Source organism: Terrapene carolina, unplaced genomic scaffold (genome assembly GCF_002925995.2).
Source record: "Terrapene carolina triunguis isolate 2854851 unplaced genomic scaffold, T_m_triunguis-2.0 Scaffold97, whole genome shotgun sequence".
Taxonomy (NCBI): domain Eukaryota; kingdom Metazoa; phylum Chordata; order Testudines; family Emydidae; genus Terrapene; species Terrapene triunguis.
In genome coordinates, this window is record NW_020664448.1 from 1880673 (window position 1) to 1893413 (window position 12741).

The 12741-nt window shown below is 48.6% G+C and overlaps 1 protein-coding gene across 4 annotated transcripts; it reads right to left on the reverse strand.

Moving 5' to 3' along the window:
- Positions 1–765: 765 nt before the first annotated feature.
- Positions 766–10040, reverse strand: SERPINH1 (serpin family H member 1). 4 transcript variants are annotated; one of them, XM_026651641.2, is made up of 6 exons: positions 9890–10040; positions 7853–7896; positions 5769–6382; positions 4966–5064; positions 4278–4510; positions 766–3522 (listed from the first exon to the last, which is right to left on the reverse strand). In XM_026651641.2, the coding sequence occupies exons 3-6, from the start codon at positions 6349–6351 to the stop codon at positions 3220–3222; spliced, it is 1218 nt and encodes a 405-aa protein (XP_026507426.1). In that variant the 5' UTR covers positions 6352–6382; positions 7853–7896; positions 9890–10040; the 3' UTR covers positions 766–3219. The 4 variants fall into 4 exon arrangements, with proteins under 4 accessions (XP_026507426.1, XP_026507427.1, XP_026507428.1 ...); XM_026651642.2 differs by lacking the exon at positions 7853–7896; XM_026651643.2 differs by lacking the exon at positions 9890–10040 and having other exon boundaries at positions 7853–9302.
- Between the last annotated feature and the right edge of the window lie 2701 nt (positions 10041–12741).

The window sequence follows — 12741 nt, forward strand, 5'->3', positions numbered from 1 at the left end:
CAGGTTCAGCCACCGAGGAAAGAGCTGTGGCTAAAATCTATGCTAGTCAGATTATCCCCGCGGGTGGTGTCTGGCACGCAGGGTGCGAGCATGGTCCAGTGGTTAAAGTAGAGGTGTGAACCAATGAGACATCTTGCCTTGTTTGCGTAGGTGTTTTACTGGAATGAAAGGCACCACGGGGCCCTGTTCACCTGACTGCCCATTGTTTCAGTTGGAACTGAGGGTGCTTTGAGCATGTGGCAGGTGTTACCAGCTAATGGGGTCAAGCAGAGGATGGAGGCATCAGGGGGTCTATTCCTGGCTTTACCATATTTTCTTCGCAACTGTGGGCAAGTTGCTTGTTGCTGATTTTTTTTTTTTTTTTTTTTTTAAGCCTGCCTTTTCTCCAGCCTCACACTGAGGGTCAAGGCACTGACCTGGAGCTCCCGTTAGCTTCCGTAGAAGCTGTGAGCATTCAGAAAATTTGGAAAGCAGATGACTAACCACTCTGTGCTGTTTCCCTGTGTCAGAGGGGTGCAGAGGCTAAATGAATGTTCATAAAGTGCTGCTCTGATTGTTGGGCGAATGGTATATACTGAATTACAAGACAAATAATAAACCCAGGTTAAATTTAGGTGGACAGGGCAGAAACCCGTCAGCTAAGCTTCAGCACCTGGATGAGATTTTGCAGATAAACCCCTTGAAACCAATTGCTTATGGCCACTGCCAGATTCAAACAATCCAGGCCTTTATGATCACAAATCGCACCTCCCACAAATGCCAAGATTAATTGAAAAAGTTTTATTGCAAAATTATACAACTCAGTTTTGTGGTACAAGAATTCAAAACAGGAAAAAAAAGCAGACACTTCCATACACATGATGCAAATTGACACTCTCCCAGTGTGTTCTCCACACTCCCACCCACCCCATCCTGTATAAATGTGCAACAGACATGGGTTTCAGTGCACAGATTTGCAGTGTGCATGCTCGGACAATATTTTGTGCACTCTGATACATGCCTGTGTGCGCCCACCCCGTTGGCAATGATTGTCAGCGCTTTAACTGGAGGTGTTAAGGACAGCATTGCCCTCTGGGCTGACCTGGATGTGATTTTGGCACATATACTTTACTGTACTTTTGTAACTTCATCTACTAAGAGACAAGATCAGGTTAAATTTTGGCCCCCAGATTTAGGTATATACACAAAATTCAGATCAACTTAAACTATTGTGGAAGTCAATTTACCAAGTAAACCTCTGTCAGCCTCTGAAATCCAGATGCTGCAGGATTGGGCTTGTACTCCAGAACTTGAAAGTGAAACAGACTAGAAAGTAACTGTAACCAGTCCAGTTTCACTGTCCACCCTGCTTGCAATCAGCATCAGTGACACGGAAAGTAGATTAAACTGAAAAACAATTATCTAACCCTTTGTTCTACAGTTTTGCCATGACATTGTGTGTGTAAGAAGCATTAAACACATACTTAGGAATCTGTAGGATCAGGACCATTAATTTTTTTAAATACAAGCTTCAACCTGAAAATGTCCCTTGGGGGAAAATTCACTTTGATCCATCAACTCTAGGCTGGAGTTGGATCATGAGACTTGCCACTTCTCACGCATAAATACATAGCTATAAATACAAGTGTTACCCTATGTGCCTTATGCAGGTCAGCCACTGGGGAGTGAACCCCTCTTGGGAAGATGATTGTGTAGAAAGGGTCATTAGGAAGCCAGGCTATGGAAAATCTAAAGTCTTTCTATTTTAGAAAAAGGAAATGAAGGGCCTGAGACAGTTCCCATAGAGAGGTGTCAGTGGGCGTCTTCCCCTTGGGAGATGGTTCGGGCTCTAGCTTTCTAGTTGCAGAGAGAACCGTCACAATGTAAACTGTGTTTCTTGCCCAGTCTGTCCTGACAGACAAACAAAAGCACCAAGAGACGTGAACTTCCTCCTCTCCCGTCTAAGGGGTTAATGAAACCTTTCGATGGCAGGCCCAGTGCTGGTGAGTTGTCTGCTTGGTAGCTCCCCAGCCCGAAATCCTCTCGATCCATAGAGCAGGTAGAGCACGGCTAGCTGCAGAGCAAATCACCCCTCCCCCAGCTGCACCTGACCTCTCTGCTGAAGGGACCACCTGAAAAAGGGTCTTTTAATCTCTATGGCCCATTCTGGCCTTGGCCCCTTTGCTAAGACACCTCAGTGCTGGGTGATTAAGGCGTTTTTTTTTTTTAAATAGAGTATTCCCAAAGAAGCAGATTTTTGCAAGATTTCAGCTGTCCATGGGTAAGGGGAGTGGACAGGTTTTTAGTCTATGTTCAACTGGAAGTAGGTGGGGAGATATGACACACACTTCAGAGCATAGCTAAGTGGTTTAGAAGGTACAGGGAAAATTCTACTTGTATCTATGTTTGTATGTGGGCCACAGCATCTGAGCACCTACTTACTTGTATGGCTGTTTGTTACAGTCTGTTTCCCCCTCTAAAGTAACCAAAATGGTTAGACTAACTCCTGGGGGCTCACTTCTCCCTCTCCCTTACATCTGCATCTGTCAGGAGAGCCTCCATTGCCGTCAGTCGATGTAAGCGGGAGCACACTCAAGTCTCTGCCGCTCCCTTTAACAAGCAAGATACAGGCAGAAGAACTTCAAGGAGGGAACAGATAAAGGGACCAGCCCCCTGGCTTCCAGCTCAGCCAAGAAACCCCCCCCCAGTGCAAGGAACCAGGGACAATCTATGTGCGGGAGGCAAGCTGTCCCCTAAGCACAAACCTGAAGGAAGCTGTCAGGGAAGAGGGATGGGGAAGCTGCGCTCCATGTGTCTAGAACAAAGGGCACAACAGAGACTGTGATGCAAGTGTGTGGGCAGGTACCTTTACCATGGCCTCGGCTGACAGTTTGCATCCTGGCAGATGGTGCCATCATGCCTGGCAGAAGGATTTATTCTACTGCAGGAAGGAGGAAGACAGACAGTAACCTAAAATCTCAGCAGATATGCCACTGATTGGGAACAGAATCCCAGTGAACTGGTTCCTCCCATTGTTCCTGGCCCTTTCACCCCTCTCCCTCCCACCTCCCCTGTTCCTCCCACGCATTTTCTTTTGGTGGAATATTCTGGTGGGGTAAAGCGTATGCTGGATTTAACATCAAAATGCACTCTGGTCCGGCTAGCACCCATCAGTTCGTAGAGAATACAAAAGAACATTTCCCCATTTAAAAAATCCCCACCAAAACCTGAAAATTCAAACTACAATTCATCGCGCATTTTGTCCCCTTTGGGTCTCACTAGCCTGCCAATGAAAAGAATGGAGTTGGTTTTATTGTCCTTGATCACAAAGACAAATGGGTGATCGGCGTAGAAGAGTTTTGGATTCCTCATTTCTTCTCGGCCGTAGATGTCGGCATCAAAGGGGTTCCCCTCGGTGTCCCACTCGAGGGCCGCAGCATGGAAAACGTTGGAAAGGTACAGATCTTTCTTGCCTGAAATTTTGGACAGGTCAGCCTTGTTCTTGTCCATGGCTTCAGTCAAGCCAAGGTCCGCCAAGTGTTTCTATGATGCAAGACAGACAGGTTAGACTCCTAGGGAAGACACTAATGTTGTTCAATCATATGCTCAACCTGCTAGAGTCTGCTCTCAGTAGTGTAAATGCAGAGTAACGCCCCTGCGCTCAGGGAATAGGTCTAGCTACCTGGGGGTGTTAACAGCGGGATGTGGCTCCTTGGATCCTGATAAGAACAGGGGAGTCGATGGAGAAATTTTCCTCCCCATTTTGCAAAAGTGTAAACGGGCTGGGTAAAATGACAATACATGGGCTTAAACCCATAAACCCAGAGCCCAATTTAGAGCCATGCAGCTATTTAAGCAGAAGTGTTAGTCTAGGTTTCCACTGAATAACGCAGTTTGTAAGTAATAAGCTTACCATGTATAGCAAGCCAGCTTGTGTATAAAACACCTCTAATTGCCCCATCTCCCTACTTTCAGGGCTGGAGAAGAGATTTCCCAAGTGCAAGGACAGTGGGGATCTGGTTAGAACTACATATGCAGATCTGATCAAATCTGCCTATTCTGGGCTGCTCAAATGTAGTTTTTATGTCCACTCAGGGAAGCTGCCAAGGCAGAAATCACAGGGTCCTCTCTTCCCTCACCATCCTGGTCTCTTGCAACCTTCCCAACGTTGGCAGAAATTTCTCCGCTCATAAGCAATTATATGTGCCAGCCTGTCACTTCAAAGCAAAAGGAAGGGGAAAGACCCAGGAACCATCTTTAGCAGCCAGTCTGGTTTATGGCATCAAGAGAGACTTTACCTGAAGATCATGGCTGACTTCCAAGCTGACTTTCGGCAGGGAAATAGCCACGGCTCTCTTCTTCAACTTGCCGATCCAAGTTTTCAGTTGCTCTCTGGTCAGCAGCTTCTCAACTCTCTCCAGTGGCTCCACATGGTTGGGCATGATGAAGATCATGCTGGAGAGTTTGTGAGCGAGAGGCATCTCCACAATCTGAAGTTTCTCAGCCTCATCATTAAAGTAGTTGTACAGACCTTTAAGAAAAGAGTTGCAAGCAGAGGCAATAACGGTGAGCCATGGGAAGCAGATAAAGCTACCTGATTCTGTTGCTAATTTGCCCCAGGTTTTCAGTGGAGTGCAAGCTGGGGACTGTCTAGTTTACCGGCCCAAAAGTAGACAAGTGTGGATGGTGACTGAGAGCTGCTACTATCCAGAGCTCAGTTTGATGCCCCAATTCTAGATCTCCTATGGAATCTCTTCCTAATGAAGAAGTGTCCAGATCTAAAGCCACCAACATAAATGGCATTCCATCTGCTTGTACTAAGATTTAAGTGTAAAACTGCATAGTTTTGTCTCATCTGAAAGGCTGGTGGGGAAAGAAAAACAGGTGAAAAGTTGACCAACTGGGCTAATATCATCTCTGCTGTAAATCAACAGGATGGATTTAGTCCAGTGGATCTTGGGGTAGGGAGCATAAGCTAAAACTTACCTGTGCGGTGCATCATGGGAACTCCCACTGTGTAGGAACGGGTCACCATAAAGCCACGGTTGTCCACCATCGTGTGATGGAACCTCTCATCCCAGTGAGCTATAAATGGAAGAGGAGGAAAACCCATCAGTTAACGAGAAATGGAAATGGGCTGTGTCATCACGCACAAATTTAACTCCCCTAGCCCAGCAAGGAACTCCCTAGACTGGTGAGCAGCTAAGAACCCACAATTTGTCCTACCGAAGAGAACACCGATATATCTAGTGCAGTGTCTTGTCTCTGGCTTTATAACAGATACTTTGGAGTTTTTAAAAAAATCCCATTTTTGTTGTTGTGCTAATCTGGGGCGAGACTGGGACTAGCAAATTCCTTGTCCCCCCCCTTTTCCCCCCCCCCCCCCCCAAAAACCTTCTATCCTGCAGCCTGAAGTTTATTTACCATGGCACCAATTTATTTAACATATGTCCTCTTGAAGTTTCAGATGGAGAAACAAAGTCACTTCCACTCCTAAAATAAGATTTCTGTTGCAAGCTCCAATGGCTCCTGTTTTTCACTCCAGTGCATTTCAGCTGTGGGGGAAAGATCCCTCTGTAGTCCCTCTAGCAAACTCTTTGAGCCTGTGTCTCCTCTCACTTGCCCCAGTGTGCAACTCCACTGATTTACACCAGTGTAAATGGGAGCTGAATTAGGCTCTTTGTGTCTAGATTAGGAACAGGAGGTGAAGCCTGGTATTGGCTAGCGGGTGCCATCTGCACTTGATCACTCATCTCACTAATTTAGAGCACCTTTGCCATTTAACTTACGTTTGAAGAACATGGCGTTCACGATCAGGGCCCCGTCCGTCTTTTCCACGTTTTTGGTGACCTCGGGGAGCTTGCCATCGGTGGTCTGGGATGCCCACTCGTTGATGGATTTCAGGGCGCTCCTCTTGTCCCTGAAGTTGATCTTGGAGTGTTCGTAGTTGTAGTGCTTCTTGCTGCTCTTCACAAAGTCATCAGCAAAGCTGATGGAGCTGGGGCCATACAAGCGGTTCCCGAGCTTCCAGGTGACGTTGCGGGCGGTGGAGTTGCTGACCTCGTTCAGGAGCTCCGACAGCCCGCCGTGAACGTAGTCGTCATTCAGCTTGTCGGCGCTGAGCAAGGCCTTGGCTTGGGAGGCTGTGGTGGCCTTGCCACCGAGTGACACCAGGCCGAGCGAGGAGGCCACCACCACGGGAGACACGAGGATGTTCTCCATGTTCTTGTCTTTAGCCATCATGTGGTAGAGGTTGAAGGCGAGAGTTGCGCTGCGGTCAGCTAAGGTGGTTGCCTTATCGCTCAGCTTCTTATCTTCCGAGGGCACTGCAGCCGCTAGGGCACAGAGGGCCAGAAGGTTGGTCACCCACATGGCTTCCACTGAATGTGACGCTGCTGTGAACCTGCAAGACAGCGAAAGGTTCAGAATCGGTCAGACCACCTTCCCTCCTAAAGCCGCGTCAGCATCTAGACTAGTCTAAGCTCTGATGCTTCCAATTAACCCCATTCCTAGAATCCAGTGTGGGAAATCGAAATAGCGTTCGTGATGCAATCTGATCTGCATCTGTGGTTTGCTTCCAATTTAATAACTTTAATAGGGTTCCAATTTCCAACCAGGCTTCAGCCCAGCCTCCCTTTTTTTGCAGGTGTGAACCTACACCCGCAAAAATTGCCCATGCGATTAACTGCAGAAGTAAATCATACTATGTTGAGAGATAAATGGTAGCTAATGCTTGAGAGTCCAAATTGCATTCTGAAACAAGGGGCCTGTACATTTTGAACAAAAGCCTGCTCTCTAACTGAGTATTAACTCACTGGTTTGCTTTTGGGACTTTAAAGCGACATGATCAGGCAAGTTGGTTGGTTCAAAGACCCAGGTGATAGGATGGAGATCTTTTCAATTCTAGGACAGTGGTTCAAATCCAGCTCACGTTAGGAGTGATTGAAAAGCCGTGCTGCTTGGCGGTCCAGTGACCGCTGAAGATCACTGCTGTTTGGTGGTCCAGTGGCTACCACAATCAAGGTAGAACATTGCAGGTTGGAATCAGCCACCTCTACAGGCTACAACTCCGTACGGAAGATGAGGGTGGCTGAAACCCACTCCATTTTATGCAAATCAGATTGAGCTCTTTAACCCCAGCAAGCTGCCCACATTTGAAGAAGCAAGTAGTCCCTGGTGTACACCCAAAGGCTGGCTAAGTGCTGCTGCCCCCCTGCTGGACTTGTACTTTGGGCTCGAGGGTGCTCCAAAAGGTCTAGAGAGCTCAAAATCTTCCCAAGCAAAGCTACCTGCTTATGTATATTAGGGGTTAAATTCCTTTTCTATGCCTGAGACTTTTTTGGTTGTATGACGTTATCTTTTTGGTAGCCAAAGACCTAATCTGAATAGTTCAAGCATCGTGCCAAGTACTGTGATTGAGCTCCATTCTTTAGTCATTCTTCCCCCTGGCTGAGGCTGCTCTGAAGTTCAGTTCCTGGCATGCAGCGGCAAGCAGCAGCTGGAGTGGCAGCATTAGAGTTAAAGAAAACAGAACAGGAAACAGAGGCGGGCCCAAGGAATTACACACACAAAAGAAAGCATTTGTTCACGTAGCCACAAGCAGACATGTTGCAGTTCGCAGGATGGAAATTATATAGCCTTAGGGATAGGGTTAATTTACAGCCTAAGATCCCTTCAATAATAAGCCTTGTTGAAAGACTGAAAATGAAAAGCTACCGACTTTAATTTGCCCTGGCTATTCAAAAGAAAGACTATTTAAGACACATACACCAGTTTATAATCTCCCCGTCTGGATGTGGGGCTGGGATTATGCAGTTAGACAGTTTCAAACTTTTTTTTGATTTTTGTTTTTGTTTTCTTCTTCTAAAGATACCTTGAAATTTTTTCATAGTGAGGTCAACGTTTGCCTTTTTCATTCTGAAAGAAAACAGATACAGAAAGTAGTTCCCTTGAGAATGGTGCCTGGTTTAAAGCACGTGCTAGATCTTGAGGACAGTTCCATTACTTCAGAGAGCAATGAAATCTAGCCACCATCCAGGAAGCCGCTGTGCCCAAACTACCCACAGAAGGGTTGAATCGACAAATGTCTAGGTCTCCCCAAGGACTATGGAAGTGCACAGTAACAACAGGTCTCAGCCTGTAAGCTCCACTCTGTTCTGAGCAACATCTCCTACTCTTGAATTATGTGAAGGGGTTGTGTTAGTGAGAGAACCGCATTGGCCTGTGTGTTATACTTTAGTGCCGCTCTGATTCTCTAGGAGCTCATGCTTCATAGCTTCCACCCACACCCTACACTCCCCCGGGTCCCAGTCTGCAATGAGATGCATGCAGGCAGATCCTTGTGCCAGCGTGGCAGGTCTATCTGGGGGGGGGAGTCATCTTGCAGGATCAGGGCCTTAGATCCCACACACACACACACACATTAGATCAGAACAAACCGCATGACAAAGTGACTCACACAAATGTAATAAGCAAACGCCGTTCGGGTGTTAGTAGAGATCTTGCACTAAGACAGCTGGAGGCTTTGCATTTTGACACAGAGTCGGTTTTAGTTCACAAGAAGAGAGAACAAAGAGCTGCATCCTTATCCCCAAGGCTGTAGGTTTCCTCCCTGCTCTGGGACAGTTCACCCTTTGGCGGGGGCACCCAGGGCTCACGGGGATAGAGGGAGCTGTGGACGCTGGTTTAATGCTGGCTCTTGAGCTGGAGAGAGCAGCAGAGGGCTGGCCCCTGGGACACTGCTCCTATTTTATTCCTCCCCCTCAGTTTATTTCACTTTCATTGCTTGGGATACTTAAACCCCAGCACCTCTGCTCCCCATGGTCTTGAGGATCTGTGTGAGCATCACTGGCAGCTCCTTCCCATGGCTGCCTCTGGTGTGGGGCAGCCTGGAAGATGGACCCCTCTGGTGTGGGGCAGGAGGGGCTGCTTCCCTCAGATCAGTAGAGCTCAGAGCTGTCTCCCCTCAAGCTGCAGAAAGGCAGCTGCTGCAGCCACCAAGTTTAATACCCCACAGCCCCAGTCACCCATGAACTGCCCCCACTCCTTTCCTCCCACATCCTCCACAGGGCCAGGGCGGGGCATGCAGCCCCTCAGAAATGCTCCATTCCGATCCTCCCCACGCCCTACCAATCCCCAGGGATGGGGGAGTCATCCTCCCCCCCCAAACTTTCTAGGCTGCTGAACAGACTGCTGGTGAGAGCCTCGCATTTCATCCTGACACCAACCCCCCCCAACCCATTCCCAGTAAGAGATTCCCCTGCTCCTGCTCCCCTTCCACACAGGAATTCCCAGCAACTGGGGGATATTCCATGGGACCCACCCCCCTACTCTCCACCACTGATCTCCCCTAGCCCAGGGAGAGTCCAGGCATCTCCACTGCCCCCCCCCCCTGCACACACACCCTGCCACGGGGACACTCCGGGGTGTCCGCCCCCCCCGCACACACACCCCTGCCTCCGGGGTGTGTCCCCCCTACAAACACACCCAGGCCCAGGGAGAGTCTTGGGCGCTTCCCCTCCCCCCACGGGGACATTCCACGGTGCTTCCCGCCCCCATCCTGCCGCGGGGACACTCCGGGGTGTCTCCCCCCGTGCACGCGCACACACACACACCCTGCCACGGGGACACTCCGGGGTGTGTCGTCCCCTTCCACCCCCGTGCAGACACCCCCTGCCGCGGGGACACTCCGGGGTATCGCCCCCCCCGTGCACACACACACACTCTGCCACGGGGACACTCCGGGGTATCGTTCCCCCCCCCCGATACCATACCAAGGAGATCCATGGGGCGCCCCCAGCGTCTTGCAACCGCTCCCCCTACCGCCCTGCCCCCACCCCCACCCCGGGCACTGCCAGACCAACGCAGCCCGGTGCTTGAACCTCCGTGGGCCCCCTGCGGAGCCCCTCACCTGGCGGGGTCGCTCCTGCGCCGCTGGGGCTCGCGCCTGGTCTGGGGGTGCAGAACTGGCCGAGCTGGGGCGCGGGGCCGGCGCGATTTGCAGCGAGCGGAGCGGCTGCAGTCTCCCGGTGTGTGTCCCTCTCTGCAGAGTCCAGCCCGCGGAGGGGGCTATATAACCCGCCCAGAGAAACTTCTAGAAAGTTGGAAAAGTTGCACGTTTAAATGGGAGGCTCCGAGCTCCCAAAAAAAAAGCACTTTGGAGCCTCCCACTGGCAGATTGCCCCTTCCCCCCCTCCTGCGAGCGGCTGCAGGGTCCTACTGCTTGCAGGCTGCGGTCTCCTCTGGGGCCGGGGCTGTGAACTGCCGAGCCCAGAGGTGCCGGGGCTCAGGCCTGGCACAAATGAAGCAGCCCTGGCTCTTCTCCCCAGGGTACAGGTGGGGAGCTGAAGCGCAGAACATCTAAGGCCCTGAGCCTCAAAGGTATTTAGGCAACTAACTCCTATTGCTTTCTATAGGAGTTGGGCACCTAGCCCAGTAAGTGACTTACGCAAAGTGTCTGTGAGGCGCTGGGGCTGGAACTCAGGTGTCCCAAGTTTTAAGATTTGTAGCCCAGCCACTGGACCACCTTTCCACACATCAGCCTTCTCTAAGATGCAGAGAGAGACATGGCTCCTGCACCCCATGGCTTACAAACCACAGCCCCGGTCCTTCAAACAAGTAAACCTGTGCATAACTTTATTCACCTGAGCCGCCTCATAGGGCTTAGTGGGGCTACTCGCTTGATAAAGTTACACATGTGCTCAAGAGTGTGAAGGATCAGGGTTTATATACAGACAAAACAATAGAGTTTATTATTGGTGTAATCCCACTGAAGGCCATGGAGTTACAACAGGGATGAATTTGGATACTGGCTACCAGAAACCATGTTACAAGGAATAGTAAATATAGTATCATCATCAAAACAACTAAATAAAGGCAACAGTTGTCTGAGCAGGACTATTTAGGGCTCATGACGGATCTGATATTCAGGTGTGTCTAGGGTGACCAGACAGCAAATGTGAAAAATCGGGACGGGGGTGGAGGGTAATAGGAGCCTATATAAGAAAAAGACCCAAAAATCATGACTGTCCCTATAAAATCAGGACATCTGGTCACCCTAAGTGTGTCGCTGATTTCAAGCTGTCTGGTTCGATCAATGTCCCTGCCATCCACCTGTGTGTCTGACTCTTGCGTGTCTTACTTTTACATGACTATATTTTCACAAGGCTCCTCATTCAATGTCACAGTATGTGAATTGCAGTGAAAGCCATAATGGGAGCTCAATGCCAGGCTACAGAGAGACACAGCTGGCTCGAGACAGAGAGAATCACTACTATGGACAAAGCAACAGAGTCCTGTGACACCTTTAAGACTAACAGAAGTATTGGGAGCATAAGCTTTCGTGGGTAAGAACCTCACTTCTTCAGATTTCCATTACTTGCATCTGAGGTTCTTACCCACGAAAGCTTATGCTCCCAATACTTCTGTTAGTCTCAAAGGTGCCACGGGACCCTCTGTTGCTTTTTTACAGATTCAGACTAACACGGCTACCCCTCTGATACTTGATACTATGGACAATGTTCTAGATACGTAAAGCTTTCCGTGCTATTATTTCTCTGAAACTTCATTGCTTTACAGAAAACATTCTTGTAAATGTCATTACATTTAAAAATGAAATCTGTGATGCAATTATCTCCTAACGCTGCTTCTTCAGGAGCAGCTGTTCCCCCAGGGCAAATACCCTTCATTTAGTAGTCTCTAAACTGCCAATGACTTTGTCCTGGTATGTCATGGACCCAACGTCAGGGCATGATCGTCCAAACCCTGACTGAAGAAGTCCTTGTCTTCTTTGTTATTAGCTGTCTCTATGGTTCCTAACACAATGGGGTCCTGATCCCTGACTGGGTTTCCTGGGTGCTAGCCATAATACAGATGATAATAGTAAGCCCAGTGGAATTACTCCTGTGAGTGAAAACAAACCGCCTGGCCAAAGGTTTGTCAAGCTCAGGCCCCATAGGGATGACCTTTCCATGTGCTGTGCTCACCTACAGACAATAATAATGAATGCTACAGAAAATCTGTATCTTTCCATACCTAACAAACAGAGGTGGACACAATGCAAATAGATAATCTAAAGCCTCAAATTATTTAAGATTTTTGAGATCTCTTATATAACAAAATGTTTTGTCAACTAAAATGATCTGGCTACCCACAGCTGAAATAACAAAAGTAAATACACGTTTCTATTGTTATTCATGCTGTCAATATGGTTACCAGCAAAACTTAATAACAGTTATAGTAAATAACAGGTAGGTAATGACTGTTTGTTCCATTTTTCCTGGCTTTTGTTTCTGGCTGAGAGAAAAATAGGCTCTTTTATTAGTTCACAATAACCTTTATTATGGCTGAGCTGAGCCAGGTGTAATTTGCACAAAACCTGTCGCATGGAAATAGTGCCAAGGGGGCATTGTCTGACAGAAAACATGGAAGCATCTCAGCAGCCTAAAAAACAGACTTCTGACTTCGTGGGATTTTTCAGTGGGAAAAAAGGATTATTGCATAGGGGAAGGGGAGTGTGAATGCACCAGATTTCCAGATCTTGGCCTTCCTGGCATTCGTAACCCAGAGTCTAATCTAAACTGAGGCCTGATCCTGCAACCTTTACTCATGCTAGTAATCCTTGCTCATGCAGTCGTTCCCATTGACTTAAGAGGGGCTACCTGGATACAGTTGCAACCCTGGGCCCCTGCAGCCAATATTCCTATTAAGACCCTATTGTGAGAGGCTGAGCACCTTGATCTCCCAATGGGAGTCAAGGGAATT